This window comes from Vidua macroura, chromosome 17 (assembly GCF_024509145.1).
Source record: "Vidua macroura isolate BioBank_ID:100142 chromosome 17, ASM2450914v1, whole genome shotgun sequence".
Classification (NCBI taxonomy): domain Eukaryota; kingdom Metazoa; phylum Chordata; class Aves; order Passeriformes; family Viduidae; genus Vidua; species Vidua macroura.
Genome location: NC_071587.1, coordinates 2,388,769 through 2,414,463, shown reverse-complemented (window position 1 = coordinate 2,414,463; position 25,695 = coordinate 2,388,769). Strand labels below are relative to the sequence as shown.

The window sequence follows — 25,695 nt, the reverse complement described above, 5'->3', positions numbered from 1 at the left end:
ACAATGCTTTCCACCTTCCCCAGAGGAAAAAACCCAAGGATTTTCCCTAAACTGAAAACACCTGGATCCCACATTTCTGCTTGCCTCCTTTAAGAGCTCCAGAAGAAAACACTGGCACAGCTGCAGCTTGAGTTGTTGAGGGCAAGTGAATGGAGCTGAGTTTCCCAGCAGGAACTGGAGTGGCTTTGCCAGGAAAAGGGAGTGAGTGGCAATGAGTGGCAGCTCCAGAAACTGCTGGCAGGCACAGCTGCTCCCTCCTGCACTGCCCCATGGTGCTCAGCACAGGGAAGTTCTGCCCTCAGAACCTCTGAGCAAGGCAGCAGAATGCTCCCTGTAGACATTCCAGCTGTTCACTAAGGCAGGGAAAAGGAATTCAGGGATGCCCAAAGCAGAAAGGTGCTCAGTCCTCAGACATACTGTTACACTGAAGGAATAAGAACCACCCCATCCCTGATTCAAAGGATGAAGAAAGAAGAGGTTGTAGGGGTTGTCATCACTCAGCAGGAAGCCCAACACACACTCCCTGCTGCATCTCCCCTGCTGAGCAGAGCAGGCTCTGGGCTTGGGTACAGCTGAGCTAAGCTTAAGAATTCAGTGTTACAGGGACAGCTTAGTGCCTTATAGTTGACCAGTCCCTGAACAAGTACTAAAAAATTTACTTAAGAATTAAAATATATAAGCTTTTACCAAAAAGTAACTAAACAGAAACATAGAGTTTAATCAAATAATATATTAATGCTTGTTAATTTTACTTACTTTTACAATACAGATATACCTATAAATCAACCAAAAAGGAATGTTTAAGTTACTGCAACCAAGTCAACAAACTCAGACACCTTATGTTTAACCAATTCAAACCCAGACAAACTCTTTACCACCTATTTAGTCAGTACCAGTGCCAACCAGGGAGTGGCCAATACCCAATTGGAACAATTATTAGGATAAAGCTGCCAATGAGACAAATCCCATAACCAATGCCAGGGGCATCCTTGGTCCCTGTCACTGGGCTGCCAGGGGCTGCCTCTGGCACCCCCAGCTCTCAGCTCCCACATCAGGACACTGCTCAGCACTAATGGTGCTGATGGGGCTGGGCTTTCCCCTCCCAGCTCCACCTGAATGCTCCTGTTGGGACATTTCACTGCATTTGAGATGCTCCCTGTAATTCCCAGAATAAAACAGAGCTGCTTTAACAACATCTCTTAGCACAGTGCACAGTAGAGGTCATTTCCATGATGAAAACCAAAGCCAAGGGTCCCAGCTCTGTCCCTAAACCACTTGCTTTGAACTTAATTCAGCTGATTTCTCCTTGGTGTGGGGATTTTCACACAGAACAGAATCCCAGGATCACTGAGCTTGGAAAAGATCTCCAAGCTTACTGAGTCCAACCTGTGACTGATCCCCACCTTGTCACCAGCCACAGCACTGAGTGCCACATCCAGTTGTTCCTGGAGCATCTCCAGGGATGGGGACTCCACCACTTTCCTGGGCAACCCCTTCCAAAGCCTGACAAACCCTTCCATGAAGAAATTCCTCCTGATGTCCAACCAGAACCTCCCTTGGCACAGCTTGAGGTTCTCTCCTCTTGTCCTGTCCCTTGTTCCCTGGGAGCAGAGCCCAACCATAGCTCAGCAGGCTTTAGAGTGGATGTCCCTCATGCAGAAGGAGGCCAAACTCCACCTAAACCACAGCCAGATCACTTAAACAGGACTCAGAATTGACCACAGCAGCCACAGGTGAAAATTAATCGAGATATTTAATACAGTGCAATCCATAGTAGTTTCTTAATTAAAATAATTGTGTGCATGTATCTGAATGGGTTATCAATTATCACAAAAAAGCAATAAACATTGTAGTGCTGTGTAGAAAAATGTACAACTGAACTTGAAACCTTCCCTACTTCCAAGAGAGTGTGGATCAACTGCAGATCATTCTCAGCAATTAAAATGGGCACAGTGACTACGTCGTTGCAGTGACAGACACAGGGCTGGCCACACAGCAGTCAAGGGATATAAATAGAACTGGCAAAGAACTAAAAACCTAAAGCATTCTTGCACCTAAAACACAATAAAGAAGCCAATGGGGGCTTATGACTTTTCCTGGTTTTTAAATGCCTTACAAGACTCCTAGACACACTTAAACTGACTTAAAATTACAGAGTGTTTTTCAGCTTATTTCAATTCAATATATGGCCCAAATTGAAGATGAAGATCCAGCAGTGGCAGGAGCACAGTCCCAAAGCTGAGTGTTTGATTTTGCAAATACCTTTTCTACAGAAATTCAACCGTATCGACAGCAGGCAGTTCCCCTGCTCCCCCTTCTCTCCTCTGGGCAGACTTTTTTCCATGCTATGCAGAAAACAGCAATGCAGTTCCCACTGCTCTGGGTTAAAATTAAAGATAAAGACATTTTGCTTATGCTTTCTCCTCAACAAAACACATTTGCACCCAGAATAGGTAACCAAAGTCTTTTTTCCAGCCAGGGGCTGCTGTGGTTACATGGTTCCTGCCCAAGCTTCCAGCTCTTTCATGTCATCATCCTCTTCTTCCTCTTTCTTCTTGGCTGCAAAATCACAGAAGAGAACAAGTGAGTGGGAATCCTGACAGAACCCTCTGTGCCACTGACAAACCAGGAAATTAAGCACCTAGGGCCAGCTGTGGACAAAAACCACACAAAAACCTTTTTGAACTGAAGTGAAAGGTGCTCTGCTGAAAGAGCCAGCATGGGCCAAACTTCCCAAGTGGAAAAAAACAACAGCTCCCACAGGAAGAAGGCAGTGGGCATGAAAGTTCAAGTGTGATGTTTTTCCATAATTTCCAAGCCTCTTTCAGAGGAATGCAAACTCATCTGATGTCTCCAGTATTAATCTCTCCCCCATCCAAATTAAATTCCTTACTCCATCACTGAGTACTGTGAATGCAAGAAATGAGGTGTTTGGGTCAGGTACAGAATGTGGAGGGGCTGGAGAGCCCTGGGAATATCCCACTCCCCTTCTCCTGTGCTCCCTGGCAGCTGGGTGGATGTGGTTGTGGATGTGAGGGAGCAGCCTGGACACTGCCCTCTCATTCTTCCTGGTTGTTCCAGGGCAGAAAATGATGCTCTTTGTTATCATCTGACAAATTCAGTTTCCATTAACTCAGCAAAAAAGGTTTGAACCCACAAATAGCTGCAATAATTTTGGAAAATGTCAAAAAAAACCCCAAAGAGTGAAACAATTCCTGGTCCAAGTGGTTTGTGTCATTCCAAAAGAAACGTTTGCATCAGGAAAACTGAGTCAGCTCCAAGCTCCAGACCCCTCATTTGTACAAGGCTGGAATTTGGTTTTCTATATTAAGCTCCTCCAGCCTCCAGTAAACAAAAACAGCTTGTGCCTGAACTTCTTCTGACACCACCAGTAACAAAACTCCTCATTCAGACTGATTAAAGCCAAAGTCCAGACTGCTCCTGAGAAGTGGAAAAGCAGGAAAGCTCGTGGTAATCTTCCCTTCAATGGATAAAAAGGAGATAACAGAGTCAGCTCTACCTCAAAAGACACATTATTATTCCCAAAACCACAATTACACCTGAACCATTAAGGGACAGTTTTCCCTTTGGAAGTCTGACCACTGTAATTACAAGCAAACTTTTAATCCCAGTGTAAAGTCAGTTTTAAGTGAAAATCAATTTAGGTTCAAACTTAAACCCACACAAAATCCCCACCCAACACCATCCCAGAATCCCAAATTTTCCCAAGTGCCAGCCTTGAAGGCAGCTTTATTGAAGCAAAAAGTGCCACTTAAATACATTAATGGCATTCATGGAATTCTCATTTCCATCTAAAAGCAGCTTAGCATAAATCCTGTGAAACACTGAGCTTTATGCTTGCAGCTTTTACTACCAAACTTGTACACAATTTATATTATTTTAGGGAGTTTCCCTAAGTGTTAGGCTGTGTAGCTCCTTAAATATATCCACAATTACAACATCTCTTACTTGTGTGCAATCACAAAATGCAAAGAGTAGATTTGGGTCCAAGACATTGTGTTTTAAGATGACTTAGAGAACAAACCTCATTAAACCATCAAAGCAATAAAAAGGCAATGCACTGGTTCATTTAATCTATTTCTCCTGAATCTGATAAAGTCTCAAATTTCAGATATTCTGATAGAACTCCCTCCCCTCTCACCAACTCTGGTCAGCAGTTCTGCCTGGCAAAACACAACCAGGATCACACAGCTCAGCGGTGTCAGAATAAAAGCAGAGTAACTCACAAGGAGCAGTGGCACAGAGCAGAACCTGCTCAGGCAGTGCTGCTGCTTCCCACGCCCATCCAAGCCTGGAAAGGCAGCAGGATAATTACAGATACACTGACCAATTGGCATTATTTCCAAGTAAGGACATGGAACAGAGCTGCAAAGTCTGTAAGTTATTCATCACAGTCAGGCAGATTCAGCAAAATGGGCTTGTAAAGCTTCATATCCCATTAGTGCTGCCAGAGGTGTCCCAACTCAGCTGACTTCCATGGGGAATGTTCATACAAGAGGGAACAGATCAGATTTAAGAGCAGTTTTGAAACTCTCTGTGTAAATACAAACATTTCTTGTCCATCCTCCAGGTAAAATCCTCACATCACCTAAAACTCCCTGGGTATGTGTGCTCTAGCACTGGGATGACCCTGACTTTGGGGCTGCCTGGCCTGGGGACTGCAGAGGATCCCATAGCCTTCCCAAAGAGGGGACCCCAAGGGAAGATCCTCCCAAAAGCCAGAAAAGCAGGGATCAAATTAAAACCCAAAGCAGCAGCAAGGAAAAATGGATCCATGGGGGAATCTGAACCTGCCTGGGACTGGATGACGCTGGAGGTCTTTTGCAACTGCAATGATTTTATGAGTTAATTTACTCTGCCCTCCCTTTTATCACCTCAGGGTGTCTTGTCCAGATTTCTTCCTTGTTGGCCCAGCAGCACTTGGGAAAAGGCTCCCTTCTCCCACACCTCCACTGCACCCTGAGCATCATCCAGGCTGCAGAGTACCTGGATGAGCTGGAGCAGAAAACAGCTGCTCCTGTGACAGGAGTGCTGATTTTTGTGCTTCTTCTCAAAGGCAGGTGCCCCTCACAGAGAAATGGCACTGGGTGTGATTTGGGATTCAGGAAGCAATTCCAAGCAAAATCTCTGTGCTGCCAGCAGCCAGATCTCCCAAAAACAAGAAGCTGGCAGATTAATGAGCACAATTTTAATGATCCAGGATGTTTCAGTAAAGGTTGATCCATACCTGGCTTGGAGGGTATTGATATTGAGGGCACATTTGGTAGTGGTACTGTCTCCGGACCACTGATTTCCAGCAAGTTTTTGTCTAGTTCTTCTTGTTCTAGTTCCTCTAGTTCTGCCATGAGTTCATCCTAGGATTTCAAGAAGAAAAAAGAAGGAACTTTAAGTCATATTTATTACCAATCAGATACAGTTGATCATATTATTAAAGAAAATAGCTCAAATGCACAGGATCAGAGCAAGGTGAGGAGATGAAGAGTCTGATTCTGATGTGATTCCTGTACTTGATCTCTTGGAGGGAAAGCAGAGGAGGGAAGGAGAAATCCAAGTCCAAATATTCTCAGGTCAGGCCATCCCGACCATTCTGAGCATAAAGTCCAGGTCACAGCCACCAACAACTGCAGGAGGGATTTCACAGCCCTGTCCTGCAGCCAGGCACACACAACGTGCAGATCTCCAGAGAAAGATCTCCTGGGGGACACAATTCCTGGAGGGATTTCAAAGCCATGCAGATGTGGTGCCCAGGGTTAGTGATGGGGCTGCCAGTGCTGGGCCACTGTTGGACTCCCTGGTCTTCCCAACCCAGAGGATTCCGTGACTCACTGGTACAAACAGAAGCAAATTGAAAGCCATACCTCATCAAATTCCTCCCCAAATCCTACTGGCTTGGAGATGGCTGTAGAGATCTCATCTGCCAGCTCTTGCTGTTCTGCAATGTCCTGCATTAATTCATCTACTTTATCAATGTCCCTGCAAAAGAAAGGAAAGAATTCAGGATCAGCAGGCATCTTCCCAATCAACACTGCATTTCCTGGCTTCTGTAGAAATGCCCCATCACAGTGACATTTCCAAGGCCTCTCCCAAAATCCACTTTGCATGCAAGTCTGGGTTTTATCCCCCTGGTCTCAACACAATTATAGATGTATTTTTTACTCTTCCCTGCAAGCTTAGCTCCCAGCAGTTATACAGACACCAGGGAGAGCTTTTGTTCTGCACCACTGATATTAATAATAATTTGCTCTCTTCCCTAATTCAGCATTATTACATCCACAATATTTGCTTGTAGAGCAAGCACAACATTCCCACAATGCAGTTTTACCTTTAATTATTGCTACATACACCAACTCCACTGCAGAAAAACAAGTTTTAAGACCCTCCCTTGAGGCTTAAAATTCTTGCTGCTACAAGATGGATCTGTAACTGCTGCAGGCTCCCATTTTCTTTAGACCACACTGGTGCTACCCAGCTTTTGGATAAATGTAAAAAATAAAACAGTAGTAAACTGAGGAAGTATTGACATTTGTGTGTTTTGTTCAATTTTAGCTTAAGTGAGAGCCTTTCAAAAGAAGGTTTTGCTGCTCCAGCTCCACCTTTGGTTCCACCTTTGGTTTGAAACACACCTGGCATTCAGCAGATCTGACAAATGCCAAACTACAGATCCCATGGAAAGATGCAGGAGGGAGTAACTTACATGTTGTCATGAGCAGCTTTCATAGCCTTAGCAGCAAAGCCCATGTTCTTGAGCACTTCAGTGTTGGTGTTGGCATTCTCCAGGGCTTCCCTCTGGAATTCAATTGTTGATAACGTGCCATCTATCTGTGCCAGCTGCTTCTCGTACCTCTTCTTGCGCTTCAGGGCCTGCAGGGCAGCTGCACAGCAAAGGACAGGGTGGGATTGATGAGCTTTGTGCCCAAAACAGCCACTCACACTTTGCACCAAGTGCCACTCAGCACAGAGAAATATTTAGCACGTTCTAGTGTTTGTTGTCCTTTCTTCCCACATAAACTGTGCTGCCCAAGCCTTGATTTGCCTCCATCAGCAAAGGTGTTCAGAGGTGGCTGCTGCCATCACCTGCCACAGCAGGATGCCAGCCCAGACCCACTCCTAACACACCACACAGACCATGCTACAATGAACAGAAAGCTTCAATATCCAAGCTCATCCACCAAAACCAGCCTTGTTCACCCTTACCCCATCACAGGAAGGCAGCACTGCTGGTGCAGCTCCTGCCAGATGAGGTCTTTGTGCTGCTGCAGATCCCCCTCTCCTGCTGAACCCCTGGGAGAAGCAGCTTGTTCAAATCCAAGGAGAAATTCCCTCCATTTTGCACTTACATGTGAAATACACATTCTAAAAATGCTGGTATTTACGTATGTTTTGTGTTACTCCTCCTAGAAGGTGTTTACACAACAGCCTGAGCTGAGAAGGTGCTTTGAGCACTTTGCTGCTTGTGAGCACTGGTACAACGTGGGCTGTGCAGGAGGAGCCCACCCAGGACAGCTCCCAGCCCTGGGGATCAGTGTGGGAGGACTGGTCCAACCTGCTCCACCCACCCAGGGGAGCACCCAGCAGGTGACAACAGCCCACAGCCAGCTCTTCCCAAGACACCAGGACAGAAATCAAGGGCATGGCCATTCCTCAGACAGACAGGTGTGAAAAACACATTCACTCTCTTGCAAAAATTTAAGAAGTTTAATAAAAGACTTCTAAAAAGTTTAAAGAAGTTTAATAGGAGATAAAGATTATAAAGCAAAGATTATTACAGCCAGGTGTGTCTTGGCACTCAGCAAAGAGCACATTTGCTATTTTGGAAACACTCTTTCTGTACTATTTTTACTGCATAAGTTTGTTACATATTTATAAACAATTATGCATAGTAAACTTTTTTCTTCGAATTAGTTTACATCTTCTAAGAAGTGTTTAGTATGGCTCTTTTTCAGATTTGTTTTTTAGAGCATGTGTAATCTTTCACTGTGGTTTTAGTCTATTTTTATTATAACTTTTAGTTTCAGGCTTTGGTCTATATTGTCTTTAGACATTGAGTGTTGCTAGTTGGTGCATCTGTAATAGGTGTCTTCATATGTTTATTGGATGTTATCTAAGTAGGTATTTTAACATAAGCATACCTATATCAGCTATTTCACTACTATGTCTAAGCTTAGTTATCAACAGAAATAAAAACTCTATCCTTATAGCAAAGTTACTTTAACACTGCACATTAGAATGCATGTTAGTATTTGCAAAAAGCCAGTATTATAATATGTATCTATAACCCAGGGAACACCAAGCACCTTTACACAGAGCTGTACCAGACGTGCTCGATGCCACAGCCCTGGCAGTGTCCAGGGCCAGGCTGGACAGGGCTTGGAGCAACAAACTCCTGGTGGCACATGGAGTAAGACACAAGTACAGCATGGCACTGCCACTTCCCTCCCTGCTCTGACCTGTCCTCTCCACGACAGCCCTGCTCAAACAACACCCTAAACCTCACCTGGGCCCCAAGCTGCTGCTCCAGCAGCCTCACCCTCACTCACACACACTCTTCACTTCTTCAGGGCTCTGATCTCTGAGAGTCTCACAGCAGAAACCACTTAATGTGACACAGGAGCAGCTCTGCTAAAAATCAGGCTTGGCCCTCCCAAAAGCTCAGTCACACACACCAGGAACGGTGGCAAATAAAAGCTTTAAATCTTTAAATCTCTGAGAGACATTATTTCCAGAGCAGGAAACAAGGAGTAGGAAATCCTGACAAGAGACAGCTTCCCCATCTCCCCTTGCAGAGGGCTGGTAACTCAGGGATGTGATGAATATCTGTGCAGCACAAACAAAGTGGCTGCTCTCCTAAAAGCCCACAGGCACCCCGGGTGTCCTGGCAGGTGCCATCCTGAGATGCTGACAGTCCTGCAAGATCAAGTCCTGAACAGAGCTTCAGCTCTGCAACTGGTTATGAATATGCTGCATTTGGTTCATTTCAAATTAACTAATGTGTTAGAGAACAAAAAAGAACCACTTTTTTATGGGAAGGCCCAGCTAAGGATGCCAAGCACACAAAGTAGCTCAGAATTATTTAGGAGAAGTCAGTAAAAACACCTCAACTGTTCCAAGAGAAGCCAAGGACCCAAACCAAGCCTCTGCACTGAATTTCTCTCCAGTGGCCAGTAGATCTGCCCAGTTTTGGGGCCAGTCCAACAGCCACGTGTTTGACAGGACTGAGAACAGGGGCTTTTCAAAGGACAGTGTTTGATCTGCAGAATGAGGCACAACACAAATATCCCAAACATTCCAGCTTTATGCCAGATCATAAAGTGATGAGCAACACATTGCTGGGATATTTAGGCTGGTTCAATCTGCACTAATGGTTTAATTAAGGATATAGGAAGCTTTCTTACTCAGAAAGATAAAAACTGTTAATAGCTGTGTTTATATAGTGACAGATGCTGGGGAAATGCCCGACAACAAGGGGATGTTTTTATTGAGAATTTTGTGCCTCATGGAGAATTACTGGCAAAACCAGAGATTTTATAGCATTATATAACACCACACAAAGCCAAGTAAAGTGCTACAATTTCTGTACAGCTCCCCACTCCAACTTTCTCTGAGAACAATTACAGTTTGTCATTTCATGCTCGTGTTTAAAACAAGCTGCTCAGACACCAAACACTGCAGAATCACTGTGAGGGATCACAAGTTCTTCTCAGGATTGCTGTGTAACCCTGTCCCTCCCATTCCCACCCACACCTCTTGTGCACCAGAACTGCACTGCCTTTAAACTTCACATGGATTTGTGATATTTTCTGTTTCCCACCCCTTCAGACCAAGGAAGATACTTATTTTCTTCTCTCCTTCCTAAGGCCAAAGGAACCTACTGAAATCTCATGAACAGTCAGAGTAGCATGTTTTTGTTAAGTTTTTATTAAAATCAAAGCTATAAAAACTTAATCTGAAGGGAATTACATTGGCTCTTTTTCTCAAAAACAAAAATCTTTTTCCAAAATCAGAAATAAATAAGTGTTGGAACCTTAGCTGCTGAGAATTTTACTCTCTGTGCTGACAGGCACTGACCCCCAAGAGAATACTGCATTTGACCTGAAACTGTAGAGAAAACTTCCCAAATAAATAATAGAATTCAGATTATGAGTGCGTAATTTGAACAGAAGTGTGTAATATCACACAGTAGAAAATTTAAAGTTTTAGAATATAATAATATATAAAAAACAAGATGGAAGTTTTAGGGGAGAGACTAGTCCTCCTTCTTTACCTTCTTTTTTGCCTTCTTCATAAATTTGACTAGTATTATATAATAAAATAAAAAAATCCACATTGCAAGCCACATATAATTAGTTAAAAGTAAAAAAAATTTAAGTGTCATTTCTTAATTAAACAGTTTATCTTTAAAAGACCTTATAGAGAGACATACATCTCCATTTTTAACTTATTAGGATTCAGTACTACAAAAACTCACAACTTATAAGGCTATAATATCAATAAGAACTAATAGACATCTAGGTCCAAACAAAAAGTACCTTCTCACACATTTAATCCCAACCTTAACAAAAAAAACCCCAAAAAATCTATTAAATAAGAACCAGAGCCAGTGGGGTACAAATGTCCTGTGGCATTGTGCACATGCAAGAACTGGGTGTGTTTGAAATCAGAGTGGGCCAGGGCCTCTCTCTGCCCTTCTCAAAGGCTGCTATCACATCAAACAGCCATGACAGAGGCTCTCCTCAGCACCACACCCCACAGGATGCCTTTAAGGGCAGTAATTACAGAGGCAGAAATGCAATTTACAGCCACCTTTAATGGCTGAGCAGCTGCTTCAGCAGGACCTGTGACCATACACTAGGTTAAAAGCATTTATCCCTGGCCAGCCAGAGTTCACTCATGCCCTAGAACGTGTTGTAGAGATCACCCAGCAGAGTTCTCTAGAAACAGCTGATCTCAGCTTTCCAGCAGTGGGACAAACTCCTTATCTTGCACCCAAAAGCCATGCAGGATTTCCAGGTGGCTGGGCCAGGCTCTCCCAGCAGCTCCTGCACAGGGCCTGATATGCAGAGGTTCAGCTGGAGAACTGGCTGAGCTCCCTCTGGAATACCCCTGGGACATAAAAACCAGGAGCATGAGCATGGAACATACAAAAACTTACTCTGCTAACACCCAGGAATGCTTGCTTTTACAAAACATAGAAGTAAAAGGTTTGTTCATCAGTATAAAGCAGACTGTAATGGTAATTTTATACCTTGTGTTCCCCAAAAAGACTCCCAACAGCTTTTCTCCCGCCACAGCTTAATGGCTGAACTCACTCTGGAATATCCCTGTGACATAAAAACCAGCTGCTGTAAGAGGGGATTTAACAACCCTCAATGCCAGCAAAAATATCTGATCATTCCATGAGCAGTTTTCACAAGACAGGAGCAAGAACCTGACAATAAAGAGTGTTTGAAACAACCTTTACAACCCACACCTTCTCCTTGCCAGGCACACTGCTGTTTTAACTTGCAAGTCCAATGTGCAGCATGAATTGCAAGCACTTAAAAGATCCCCTAAAAAAAAAACAAACAGCAGATAACCAACCTTAGCTGCACTTTATCTGAATTGTAATAAAGCTTTCAGAGAATACATATGACTGGGGGAAAAGCAGTTAGATATATTTGTGTATAATTATTATTATTATAATTAATTAAAGGTAATATATTTAATACTAGCTGGGTGACTTCTGCCATGCATCAGGAGACAGTGAGTAGGCTCAAAATGCCCTTTTCTGAATGACATTTTGATATATTAATTGTCTTTATTATCAGCTGTGACAGGGATGTTGGAGCCAATTTTTATTCATAAAGATTAAAATGATTGCCCCACAGAGCCCTGACCAGTTAAAATGGGTATCAATAGTTTATTAACTCTTTTCCATTGGCAAAGGGATGTAAAATTTCTCTGTGTTAATGAGCATCAGACTGTGATCTCTGCAGTTCCTTTTTACAGAGAAATTCTCACAAACACCACATTCAAGAGAGGAATAAAACTGCAGCTGAGTCCAGTGAGATCTGGGCTGGCTGCTTCAATTTCTTGAATGTAAAACCTGCCTAAAACTACATTCAAAGAAAGATTTTCAAGCTTTTTAAAAATTAAAACCTATTCCTTCCTCTGCTTTTTGGTTTAGTTTGGGGTTTTTTAGGGGATGGTTTGTCATTGGTTGGTTGGATTTTTTATTTCCAGTCTTTGATTGAAGTACAAAATGCTGTTTTAATTGCCTATTTATTTGAATTTCTGTGGTAAATACTGTTTTAATTGTCTATTTACTTGAACTTCTGTGGTAACCCCCACTGCTAGAAATTCCAGCAGTGTTCTACACCTCCTGTTTGACCATGGTGATTCCCAAGAATCCAGGGTTTCACTGGGATGTGACCGTGACAGGACCCAGCCCTCCAGCACAGGTGAGAAGCAGGAACTCGTGTCACTGTTTTCAGTCACTCCTGACTAAAGAACACCAGAAATGAAAAGAGCAGAGTCATTCAGCCAGACTCTCCTCCTCTGTCAGCACATCAGTCAGAAAAACATCACTGCTCACCCAGATAATTTCACTTTGTCCTCCAGAAATGCTATCTGTACAAATTTGATGTATTTGGAATTAGTTTAACCCATGTATAGGTAAATTATTATTATTAAATGAACTGTTGTAAGTCTAATGATTTTCTTTGCAATATTTACAGCAGTTTCTTAGTCAAATGAGATAAATGTTCACTGTGATAAGCAGCTTGCAGGATAATAAAAATATAATTTTACTACACGGTATTGCACTCAGAGAGGGAAAATTGACTATGAATGTCAGTGGTTTTGTTAAAAATCAACAGCCCTCCTGCAAATAAATATTCCTTACAAATAAATATTCCTTACTGGCAGGACAGGCAGTCTTCCTGGGATATTTATGTACACAGCAATGCTGTGGAATTAATGCTTTTAAATATCATTAGCAGAAAAGAGTAGATCAGCAGATAAAAGCCTGGAAGAACAAGGCTTTCTTACATAAATGGAACTTCAAGTTTTGCTGGCAAAAACACATTTCGGCTTGAGAAGAGCAAAGAGCACTGGGAATAAAACTCAGGAATTTCACTGAACACAAAATACACCTCACCAAGGTGGAAGTGTTGATGATGCCACAGGACTTGTCCCCACACAGTGCAGGTGTCTCCTGCCTCTGCAAAACCCTCCCAAAACTCACACTGACACCTAAAATAGGGGTCTAAATTTTTGTCTAAAATAGAGAGGCATCTCCTCCAGGGGAAGACACTGCAGTTAATAGCTCTGATTGCTCCAACTGAGGGGAAAAATAACTTCAGCTCACAGCTAATTCTTACATTCTCTCTGGCAGAAATGGCAGCAGCAGGGATACCAGGGCACAGGGACAGCAGCAATGTTAATAAGGCACGAGAAAGTTCCACAGCAGCCTCAGAAAATAACGTGCACCAAATGTCAGCCACCCCAAAATAAAAAAGAGTGTAAGAGCTACAGAGGAGCTGCCCAAACTGGGGGGCCTTGGCCCCTCGAGCTGCAAGCCCAGGCAGTAAATAGGATTGAGATAATCAACTTAATAGTGGAAGAGCATTTTGCACGTTACCCTGTGCATCCAGCTGTAATTTGCTCCACAGAAAGCAGCAGTGTTATTTTTGCTGCTTCTGAAAATACCATTCCATCCTCCTGGCACTCGCCTTGGCAGCAAATTTCATCAGGAACAACATCCTGGCTGTCCTTGGAACGGGATAAACAAGGGGCTCTGGGAGGTGGAAGCAGGAGTTGCCTGCCTTGCCTGCAGTGAGGAGTTTTATCCTGGGCAGCAACTGCTCATCTCTCTGCTGAGATCCAGCAAACTGCCTAGAGATCTCCAAAAAAGCCCCAAAAAGGGAACTTCAAGCCATTGACAAGTCATCCCCCAAAGCTACAAGCAGATAAAAAGACAGGTGACTACAGCCTGAGCACACTGGGAGCTCTGCCTTGAGTAAGAACCTTTCTGCAGAGGTTTGATGTCTCCAGGAGCTGTAACCCAGGACTGCCCATGCTGGTTCAATACAGAGGCATCAAGGATGGCTCATCCCAGGTGAGTCTCAGAACACAAAATCTCAGAGGTCCAAACAGCCAGGTGTGATTTTAAGCACTGTGGTGGTCCAAGTGGCTGGGACACAGAGGTACCAAAGGATGGTTATAAATAAATATATTTATGATCCTGTGCAGCAGCTGCTTTCCTGTGAGGATCACCTCCTGAGAGCTCTGCTGTCTCAGGGATATGTTCAGGTCTAAAAGCCATGATCCACATTTGTCCCTGATGCCAAGGCCTGTCTGCAGCAGTCTCCTGTGCTTTTCTTTTGGGAAATGTGCACTTTTAGCAGGGAAATGTGGGCAGAGTTAAGGCTTGGTCCTTCCCTTGTCTTTCTCTGCCTGTTTATTAGATGTCTAATAAAGTTTCCAAACCCTGCCCTCAAAGGAAGGCAACTATTCCCAACTTAGAGATTGGGACTGATTAAAATTACTTCAATAAAGCACCCAGCCCCAGGCAGAGAATACAAGGTTTCTGCCTTTTAAAATACAAGATTACAACTTCCTTTTGAGCAAAGCAGTGCCAGAACATTTAGTCTAGTGTGCAAGAGATGAAACAAAACAATAAACACTCCTGCTTTAAAAATCTATAAAGGTACAAAAGAAAAAAAAACCAAAGAGATAAAGAATAAGGCATCTGTAGAGCAGCAATCAGGGCTGTGATACAGCAGCACCCAAACACAAGGGGAAGCAGCACCTTGACACCACCCTGGCTCTGCCAGAGCAGCAGCTCAGCCCCTGGACTGCCGGTGTTGTCCCACATGCACAGCTCAGGGGGGTTCCTGCAGCCTTGGAAGGTGATTCCACTGTCCCTTGAATGTTAAGGCAGCACTACTCTGGTCAGTAATGCTCTGTAAAATAATCTCCAGGCAACTCTAGGACAGTTTTGTCAAAAAAAAAAAAAAAAAAAAAAAAAAGTCATCAAAAAAAAGTAAAAAAAAAAGTCATCAAAAAAAGTCAGTTTTGTAAAAAAAAAAAAAAAAAAAGGGAAAAAAGTAATCAAAAAGAGGTCATTAAAAAAAAGTAATAAAAAACTGGTCGTCAAATAAAATGTCAGTTTTGTCCAAAAAAAAAAAGAAAAAAAAGGAAAAAAAAGTCATCTACAGTGAGCCTTGAAGTTCAAATGAGAAAACCAGGAATGAGAAATCCCAGTTACAGAGACAGCTTTGTTCTACCCAGGAGCTGGAAGGAGTCTAAGAAAAGCTGGTTCAGCCAAAACCATCCAGGCCTGAAGCTTCAAACCATTCCCTGAAATCTGCTCCACGCTCTGGAAGCAAAGGCTGCACTGCCTTTCCCAATGCTCAGTGTCCACTCCTCAGGGCCCTGCATGTCTCTGGATGATGGCAGGGGATTGCAAGGCATCTGCAAAGCTGATCTGCCCAAAACACAGCTCTTTCCAAATTAAATGATGTATTTTCTAAGGCTGCCTGGGTAAATTATCCTCTCTTACTCTTTCCAACTGGCACTAACTCTGCTGGTTAAAAATCTGCACCTTCTTCGATACACCCATAAAATTCTGATGTGAAATTAGATAATTATTCAGTATTCAACCAAAGTTTAAATTTTAGGATGAGAAATGTATGTTCCCTAAGGTGTCCCTGAGATTCTCACAGCCTGTAAATATTCTTTATGGGATTTCTATTTTATTTTGGAGTGCTGAAGATACCTTGTTAAAGAGAATTCCAGTGAAAACTCAGCATCTTCCTTTGAATCCCTGCCAGAAATGCATCAGGTTCAGCTGTGCAGGAATAGCTCTTAAGTATCTCAAAACACTGTTTTCTCACAGGGAAAAAAACCAAACAAACAACCCAGTTCCCTAAGCTGAACAGTGTTTTTGTAATTAATTCACAAAACTCAGAAGATCCTACCCTGAAGTGGCACACTTCAAGAACTTTTCTTGCTGGGGAATTCAAAGAGTGGCTGCCTGGGAATCCATCAGGCATTTTCCAGCCTTGGACCATTATTATTAGAGCATTGCCAAGTCTAAAAATTTCATTGATGCTGTCATAATATTTAGCATTTCTCTTAACAGCCTAACTTCCCCAGATGAGATATTTTGGGATGTGAAAAAGTACTTTTTTTGTGAATGCTGAGATTCCAACACTGACAACTATGGGGGAAAAGCTGAGAACATGAATGTTTAGAAAGCCAAAAGTTATAAAGCAAGTAAGACAAACCATAATTATTTTTAAAAGTTTGTACTTCTTGACTCAACCTCCAAACACTCCTGTGGCAATACTGCAGTACTTTTTTGAGGCTGAATTGCAGTTTTTAATGGCAACTCCATGCTCTGAGGCTGGGATCAGCTCCAGAGCCAGGTTCAGCAATAAACTCTGCTCCTGCTGATGGGGCTGCCAGGGAAGCAGTCACAAAAAAGCCTTTCTGCCTCTCACTGTCCTCCCAGGACAGGGCACATGCAGAGCCCACCCTGGAGAGGCTGCCAAGGCACTTTCAGGAGGTACCACCTTCACTGGAGATGCAGCTCCCAGGGAGCCCACGATGGAGTTTGCTTCCTTTAATTTGTTTTATTTCATAATCAATCAAAATCACCTCCAAATGTTTGAATTCCACTGATGTTCCTGTCACTCTGCCATTTCTCTTCTCAGTTTCACTACATCTGAACAACCTCTGTGCACTCACCTGAAGCAAACACAGAGTCCCTAAATCTGGATGAAATCCTGCCAGGCCATGAGGAGCACACACAGTGTGGATGTTTGGTGAGACTTACACCCCACCACAGGAGCAACAGAGCCCTGGCTTGCTGCACATCCCAGGAAATGCAGGAGAGATGTGATTCTGGTTATCTGGACACCTCTAAACTTCAGAGGACTTTCTGTTTGAGCTGTAGATGCAAATTACTACAGTTAGAAAATTAGAGTTTATCAAGGAGCAGTTAAAAAAATTAAAAACATACAATGCCTTTTGTAAGTGTTTTGAGGGGCTAATTTCCTTCTTTTGTTTTCCAACACTGAAATAAGACAATTTATACAGTGAGATTAAGAAGCGTAGAATAGGCTAGAATAAGTAACTCATGTGAAAATAAATTATTATTAACATCTAAAATATTGTACTGTCACCAAGCTTCCATCATTCACTGCCACCAGTCAAGAGCTGCAAGACAACAGCTGCCCACGTAATTATCCTGTAACTGTGTTAGCTCCTAGAAACTGGCAATTGGCAAGGCTTCATCTCTACAGTGAACCCAGGGGAAGCCACAGCACAGCTTCTCCAACTGGAAGGACATCATGGACAGAACTGTTACTGCCTTTGCCACAGCCTGGCACTGAGCTTCACACTCTGCTCCTCTGTGTCCCACCAGCTAAGCCATTGGGGCCACTCCACTGCCCTTGGTACTGGCCACAAGGAGGTTCCATGGAATCACAGTGGTTTGGGTTGAGAGGGACCTTAAAAACCACCCAAGTCCCACCCCCTGCCATGGCAGGGACACCTTCCACTGTCCCAGTTTGCTCCAAGCCCCTTCCAACCTGGCTTGGGCACTGCCAGGGATGCAGGGGCAGCCACAGCTGCTCTGGGCACCCTGTGCCAGGGCCTCAGCACCCTCAAATGGAGGAATTCCTTCCCAATATCCCACTCTGTCAGTGTGAAACCATTCCCCCTTATCCTGCCATCCAGACCCTTGTCCTAAGCCCCTCTCCAGCTCTCCTGGACCTCCTTTAGGCCCTGGAAAGGGCTCTGAGGTCTCCTCAGAGCCCTCATCTCTCCAGGTGAGCACCCCCAGCTCCAGCCCTTCCTTCAGGAATCTGCTCCAAGACTCAGGGGCATCATTCAGAGCAGAACCAACCTCCTTATGACCAGCTCTGCTGCAGCCTTGGGCTGTTTCAGGAAAAGGCAAAAGCCTCACAACATTGATGCCTGCCCTGTTCTGGGCTCTCCAACTGCATCCTGATTGTTTCAGACACTTTGAGCCAGGAGTTCCCATTTGCTGGACACCTGGCTGCAAACCTGATGGGAAGTTAAGGATGAGAGCTGCTCCAGCTTTTAGTTTTGCAAAAATCATCTTTAAGTGATGTAAGTAAACGACAAGATTTTACTTTAAACCCCACTCACGTCCACACCTTGCTGGCTGCAAAAGTCAGGCCACAACCTGCTGCTCACACCACAGCCCAAAGTCTCTGGGACAAACATCATATGCCCAAAAAACAGAAATGGCAATGTAATTTTGGGGTTTTGGGAGCAGTAACAGAGTCTCAACAGAGAGACCTGAATGATACAAATGCAAAGCCAAACATATCCCAGTCCAGCTAAACTCTCCACAACTCAGCACAAGTTTAAGTAAAAGAGGGTTGAACCAAATTGACAATCTGCATCATCTGCAAATTATAGTTTTTGAATTAGCCTAGGAGCAGGATGCAGTAATTAGGCCTGGAGTCTAATGAGATACTAGAATCCAACATCTAATATATTTTGAGAGAAAAAGTAATAAACACAGTTTTAGTAGCTGCAAACATGCCAGCTTTCCCTCCTGACAGGGTGCAGGAACAGAGGAAGGATGTATTGCATCAAATACAGTTACCAAATCATATCTGGCACAGTCACACGGTTTGGAGGTTTTTTTACGCCACTTTTTAAAGCAGTTTTTAAAAAGCTGTTTGTGAATCCCACCACTGCTCCCAAACTGTTTTAAACCAGAGAGTCTTGTCTCCAAAAACCTCTGCTAAACGTAGGTAGGGAAGAATCCAAAGGAGAAAGTTCCTCTTGTTTTTTAAGATCTAATTTAAAAGAGCAATTATCACTTTTCCGAAGCCAGGTGGTGAATGACCATCTCAGCACTGCCATCAATATTCCTGCACTGAAGCCCTGGGTTTTGGAGAAGCACCTGGAACTCAAACATCAATCTTCCATTAGACTGTGACTTAAAACAAAGAGAGGGCAGGCTGAGGGCCTGAAGATAGGCTGGAAGTGCTGCAGGACTCCCTGCACAGCGCCTGATGATTGATGGAAACAAAACCAGGGCCACATTCTGGGAGGAGGATCGCTTCTCTTGGCAAGCAGGAGCTTTAAGCCACGCTCACAAACGGCGTCTGAGGTGTGTGGCACACACACTCACAGGCCCTCCGAATCCCTGCCCGTGCCCGGAGCTGGGGCTGCAGCTTTCCCTCCCTCACTGCCAGGTTTGAAGCACCCAGCGTTGCACACAGAACCATCCCGGCCCTCCTGCAGGCATTGCTGCCTTGACCTCATTAATGAGCCCTGTGTCCCTCCTGGGATCCCTCCTCACCCTCAGGAGTTATCACAGGTAGTGCCTCTGAGCAGGGACTGCTGCCAGGAGAGGCAGAACTGCCCTCCCTCCTCCTTCCCATCGAATTCCTGCCTCCCTCTCCCAGCCAGCTCCAGCATTTGTGTGGTTAAGTGTGGAAAACATCTCTTCTTTTTCTTTTTTTTTTTGTAAGAGTTGGGTTTTGTCTGGGTCAGCAAGTTAATCCAAGTCATGGCCTGCCCACACAAACACCAAGAGCAGCACAGAGGAACAGGCAGGGCCACTCCTGGAGCAGCCTGGCTCAGCCAGTCCAGCTGGACATTCCAGGCAGGTTCCCAGACAGGGGCAGCTCTGACACAGAGCCCTCCAGCTGCAGGGAAATCACATCAACAGGCTGATGGGACAGCTTAAGAAAGGTAAAGGGATGTAAGCAGTTAATTTCCATCACAAACCATCACCTGAGGCAGCACTGAGAGCCCCAGGTGGGCCCAAAGTCAGGACTTCAGCCTACGCCAGGCTCCCGGTTTGTTTGGTTTTGGTGCTGGGTGGAGAACAGGAGTGTTCTCTTTCCAGGAAAAGCCTGAATTATACAGCAGGAATCTAGCAGTGGGTTTGCATCTGTTTTGTGTACTTAGTGCTGGGGAAAAACCCTACACTCTATTTATGTACAGTGAAAAGAAAAACTCTGACATCAGGAGAGAAAAACTGCTCCCTAACAGAAACCAGAGTGGAGGGAAAATCCATGAAATGTCACTCTCCTGCTAAAGCCTGAATATATTTTGGCACCAAATTGGCTTTTCACCCATTCCACTGTTTGTAGCCCTAGTGTTAACTAACAGAAAGGTAAGATCAGTGGCAGACAGGCACAAAACTGCACCCACTCAGCCCAGATCTGAAGCTGACTGAGCTGCTTTTAACACTGGCACTCTAAAGCAGCACTGAGTTTCTCTCCCTCCTGTAATCTTCACACGGAGACATAACCTGAGCTTTGGGTTCCAGGAGAAACAGACTGTGGAATTGTTATACCCAAGGCAGTCAGAGCTCAAGGAATTAACCCCTTGTTCTCTGTGTGCCTGTGCTATTCCTCTGGCAGCTCGTCTTTGCGTGATTAACCACAGGAACAGAAACACCAGAGCAGCAGAGAGTAGGATCAGCTTCAACTCCCCTGAAACTGAACCCTGAACCCCAGAGCTCCAGAACCGTTGGAGTAGATGGAGCAGCTAAGTTTGTACCACGAGATTTGAGTGCTGAGAAAACATCCCAGATGAAACAACAGCACGGACAAACTGGAGCGGAATAAAAGGAGGCGGCAGCAACGCGGGGCTCCCAGAGCAGAAGGCTCACAGCTGCACTCTGCTTTTGTTAGAGCAAAGTTGATTTTCAGGGCAGATGTAAAATGAGTGAGGTACTGGCTGAGCAGCGTTCAAATCAGTCAGCACTGCTGCTGCTTGGAGAAGTTCATTGAGAGGAGCAGATCACTACCCGTGAGGCAGAGCTAACATGTGGGAGGGCTTCTCAGAGGGGTGGGACAAACCCAGAACACTGCTTTCAAAAGATTGAACGTTTCCATGAGAACACAAAGCGCAAGCATAACCCAAGTTCCTCCCAGAAGAGGGAAGAGTAACTTGCCTGTTTTCAAACAACCCTTCTAATGATGATTAATCTTGATAGTTTTCATCCCATGGACAAAACACGGCAAGCACGTTAAAGCCACCACTGCTGCTCTCCCCAGCACACTCAGAACTTTTCATACAAGTTGAAAGCCTCCCATGCCAAGAAACAACACAGAGTGAGGAAATTCATACCACAAGGTTCCTTATTATAACCTCAGAATTTCCTGAGCTGTCTGGTGACACAGCCTGGATACCCTAAATACGGATTACAAAAAATACACACGTCAAATAAGTTCATAAATTAACAAAACCCTGCATGCGCTTGGGGCAGGCACAGCAACCAGAAGCCTCTAAGTTTCTTCGATTAAGCTTTCCTTAGACTCCAGAAGTGCTACAGGAATGAATGAATGAGCCTTTGGAAAGCGGCTCACTTGGCACCTGAACAATCACCCAGTGTGCTGGGGAGCAGAGAATGTTTCCTTTTGTTTCCTCAAGTGTGCCGGACACCCAGCTTTCCTCTGGGACAACAAAAACGCCATTCCAGGTTTTCCCAGGGTGGCTTTAAGCTTCCAGGTAAGCTCCCTGCCCCTCTCTATCACCTCCTTTTGGCTGTCCCACAGCAGCTTCCAGGACCTTCAGCAGGACTGCCCAGCTGAGATCACAAATGTGCACCATCCACAGGAGATCCTCCAGGAACAGCAGGGACTCCACAACGAAGTGATTAAATCTTGGAGAACTAAGCCTAAGGATTCCCCAAATTTAATTTTTTAAAAGTTGATCCAACACCCAAAATAATCTCTGGCTAATTATCTTTTGTTCAGTTTTACTTGAAAGCATTTTAACTATATCAAAGTATTTCCATTAAAATGACAGGCTTTCACATATAAAACAAATATATTTTTGGTTTTAGTTAAAATATGGATTTAAGTGACTTTGCATCACAACAGCATAGATTATAGATTATAAATCAGCCTGAAGTCGGAGAAAAATCCAGTATGCAGATATCAAAAAATGCCATTTGTAGGAGATCAGCTGATGACTGAAAACTTGAACTCAGAAAAACTGAGTGTGTCCTGAGGGGAATTCACTTCCCAGCAAGCCACAGGCAATCAGCTGCCTTACCTCCCAGCCCAGTAAGAACAGTTGGTCTCTCAGTTCCAGAAATGGAAAAAGAGTGGTTTCGTTTTCCAGCAGAAACCCATCCCTACCCTTCTCCTATCCACAGCTCCTTAATTACTCCTCAGGCTCCTGCGCTGCTGCAAGCCCTCAATTACATGAGCCAGAACCCGCCGGTGAATGGGCAGGTTTTCCTCCTTCCTCCACCCCCAAGGAAATGTAATCCCACGTCCTGAAGGGCAGCAGAGGGAGATGACTTTACAGCAGAGAGACAAAGCTGAACAAAAAGTTTCGAAGTACAAGAGGCCCGGTGTGACCCAGAAGATGAAAAACTGCAGACAGAAACACATTTTAGTTCTTGTTTTGAGCTTGTTACCGAACTAGGCCAAAAACCACAGCACAGGCTCACTTCTTAAAACTGTTGCAATGTGTTTGATTTAGAACTGACTTGGCTAAGCCTGAATTCAGGCTCTGCTGAGGTCCTTGGATAATCCCTGATCCCTCGTGTGCCGGCTCCATCCACGTCACCCACACACAGGGAAGTGCTGGAGTCTGGAAGGAGCTGAAAGTGCTGACTGAAGGAGCGACACGAAACTCCTAAGGGTAATTACTCCAAGTAACCCTTGCCAGACGTGTGTGTGCCACAGGCAGAGCCACTCCTGCTCCTGCACAGAGAGGGCAACATCCACACAGAAATCAGGATGTGCTTTCCTGGAAACTTTTACTGACCAAGCTAAAACAAGGAAGAAGTTTGTTTTCAGAGCTCTGGAATATGTAATGTGACAACTGCCTTATCTCTAGACACATCAAGCACTGCCTGGAAAACACAGCCTTTCCTACTGTAGAAACCAATTCACCTGGGAAACATAAATTCCATTTATTAGCTTTAGGAATGTGTGTGGAAGAGCTTCTTGGAGGGGGCTGAGGAGTGGGAATAAACCCCAGAACAAACACTACTTGCAAAAGAATTAATATTGCCATGAGAACACAAAACAAAGCACAAGCAGAACACAAGTTATTCCCAGAAGAGGGAATATTAACCATTAAATCTATGTTTATTTTCGCCAGCTCTTACCAAAAGTTCTGAGCTTGTTGGGGAGAGCAGGAGTTACAGCTTGCATGTGTGTGCTGATTATTATTTGTGGGATATTAACTTGCCAGTTTTCCAGAAATCCTTTTCAAGCTGGCCAATTTTCTCCCTGGAAGCTCTTCATCCCAACAGGAAACAACCAACACACACATTCAAGCTGTAACTCCTGCTCTCCCCAGCGTGCTCAGAACTTTTGGTAAGAGCTGACGAAAATAAACATAGGTGGTAAAGACTTCTGTTGGCCGGAATGGAAACGTCCAGCAGGGCAAATCCAGGCCTGATGGCACCGTGCTGCTCCAGCTCCAGCTGCGACATTCCCTGAGCTCTCCCGAGCGACAGGGGCAGGGGCGGGAGCCACACGGAGGAGCCGAGCGCTGTCGCGACATGGGAACGTCGCGACTCCCACACGGGGCATCCCCACGGGGAGGGGAGGGGAAGGGAAGGGAAGGGAAGGGAAGGGAAGGGAAGGGAAGGGAAGGGAAGGTGTCCTTCCCTCAGTGAGGAAACACGGCTGGGGCGGGAACCGCGCCGGGAAGGGCGGCACGGCCCGCGGAGAGCCAGGATAATGGCAGCAGGTACAAAATAAAGGCGCTCCGGTATAAAAATAAAGGCTCCGGGTACAAAATGCAGCCGCTCAGACGCGTCTGCGCTGCCAAGGGCCCTCCCGACCTGTTGCCCGGGTTCGGCGCGGCCCGGCCCGGCCCCCCCCGCTCACCGCGCTTGTTTTTGGTGCCGTGCTTGCGGGCGGCCGCCAGCTCCTGCTCGATCTTCTTTTCCAGGAACTCCTGCTTCTTGCTGAGCATCTCCTCCGTGTCGCGGAGCCGCTGGATCGCCTCCTGCGGGGACGGGCCCTTCCCGCCGCCCTTCCCGCCGGCGCCCGTCCCGAACAGCTTCCCCAGGAGCCCCGACATGGCTGCGCGGGGCCGGGCCGAGGCCGTGCAGCTGCGGTGCCCGCTCCCCTAGCTCCGCTCCCCGCACACACCGACCCGAGGCCCGAGGCCGCCGCCGTCCGACTCCGCCCGCTCGCCTCGCCCCGCCGCCCCCGCGCCGCCTACAACTCCCGGCGTGCCTTGCGCCGTAGCCCCGCGCGCGCCGGCGGGCTCCGCGCGCGGGGACTGCTGGGAGATGGAGGCGCGGCCGCAGCGAGGCGCGGGGCACGCCGGGAAGGCGGTGTCTCCCGAGCGGAACCCTGCAGTGGCGCTGGGCGGTGTGGCGTCACGGGCGGAGTGACGTCACGGGCGGGGCGGGGCCGCGGAGCGGGCGCGGCGGCTGCCCGGGCCCGAGGCGAGGAGCGGCTGCGGCGGCGGCGCTCGGGCTGGGCCCGCGCGGTCACGGCCCAGGGAGCCGCGGGTGCAGCGTCACCGAGTCACTGGAGCTGGAAGAGCCCGGCAAGGTCGTTGAGGAGTTCAGCTGTGCCCGATCCACACCGTGTCCCCAGCCCAGAGCGCCGCGTCCGCTCCTTCCTTGGACACCTCCAGGGACGGAGACTCCAAACCTCTCTGGGCAGCCCCTGCCAAGCCCTGACAACTTTTTCCATCGATAAATGCTTTGTAATATCCACCCTGCCCTCCCCTGGCCCAGCCTGAGGCCGTTCCCTCTCCTCCTGTCCCTGTTCCCTGGAGCAGAGCCCGACCCCCGGCTGTCCCCTCCTGGCAGGAGCTGTGCAGAGCCACAAGGGCCCCCTGATCCCCCTTTTCTCCAGCTGAGCCCCTTCCCTGGACACGCCTGAAGTGACCAAGAAGTGACCAGAGCTGGGAGCAGAGCCTCGTGTCAGCGCCAATCCCCTCCTCCTCCAGCACCCCGACCCACGGCTGGGGTGACTCCCCTTCGTGTACCCCTCAAGCCTGCTCCGGTGTTGAGATATTTATTCTTTCAAGCTTCCTCTTCTGACGTGCCAACTGTACAAAACCAAGTCTTAAAATCCACAAGCAGGGCTATTTAATGGGTGGTGACTCGCTGTGAGCTCATTTCCTGGACACTTGAATCACATGCTCTGAGCTGTGGGGGCAGCGTGGACACCAGTCCATGATGTAAGCCATAATTTCACAGTACCTACGTACAAAATCCCATAAGGAAATCGAGTCTTGAGTACCTCAGCCTGGTGCCAACTGGATACTTTCAACTTCTCTTTCTTTGTGCTTGGCCTCAACCAAGTGATAAACCCCCATCTCCAGCCACAGCAGGGTTGTGACAACAGTTATTAATAACAGTAATAATTGTCACTGGAAATCACCCAAGAAAATGAATCACTGCTTTGGAGCAGGGCTGGGATATCACACACCACATGGAAAAGAGGAAAAATGACCCAAACAAATGCTTGTTGGGTTAGAGAGCTTTTTTGTGGCCTGAATAAGAGGGAAAAGCACTGCTTTGGGAAACACACAGAACGTCCTACATAGCAGGTGGGAGTTCAGCAACAGAGCCCTGTCATGGCTCCTGCCCTGTTCCATCTCCCACTGCAGCTGGGTGGGAAAAGCAAAGAGAAAAAAATCTCTGAGGCTGATGGAACTGCCAGGGCAGGAAAGCTCCAGCTGACAGCACAGGAG

At 45.9% G+C, this 25,695-nt stretch overlaps 1 protein-coding gene across 1 annotated transcript; it reads right to left on the bottom strand.

Annotated features, from left to right (window-relative positions):
* Positions 1-1,734: 1,734 nt before the first annotated feature.
* On the bottom strand, positions 1,735-24,187 carry CHMP4B (charged multivesicular body protein 4B). Its single transcript, XM_053992702.1, has 5 exons — positions 23,865-24,187; positions 6,716-6,893; positions 5,880-5,994; positions 5,249-5,375; positions 1,735-2,559 (listed from the first exon to the last, which is right to left on the bottom strand). The coding sequence occupies exons 1-5, from the start codon at positions 24,058-24,060 to the stop codon at positions 2,492-2,494; spliced, it is 684 nt and encodes a 227-aa protein (XP_053848677.1). The 5' UTR covers positions 24,061-24,187; the 3' UTR covers positions 1,735-2,491.
* Positions 24,188-25,695: the final 1,508 nt, after the last annotated feature.

Bases quoted from the DNA above. Each gene is read 5' to 3' on its own strand.
- CHMP4B (XM_053992702.1), bottom strand. From the start codon at position 24,060: ATGTCGGGGCTCCTGGGGAAGCTGTTCGGGACGGGCGCCGGCGGGAAG. The intron at 6,894-23,864 runs GTGAGCGGGGGG...TTTGCTGTGCAG, and splicing joins CGGCACCAAAAACAAGCGCG to CTGCCCTGCAGGCCCTGAAG. The intron at 5,995-6,715 runs GTAAGTTACTCC...TTTCTTTTGCAG, and splicing joins AAAGCTGCTCATGACAACAT to GGACATTGATAAAGTAGATG.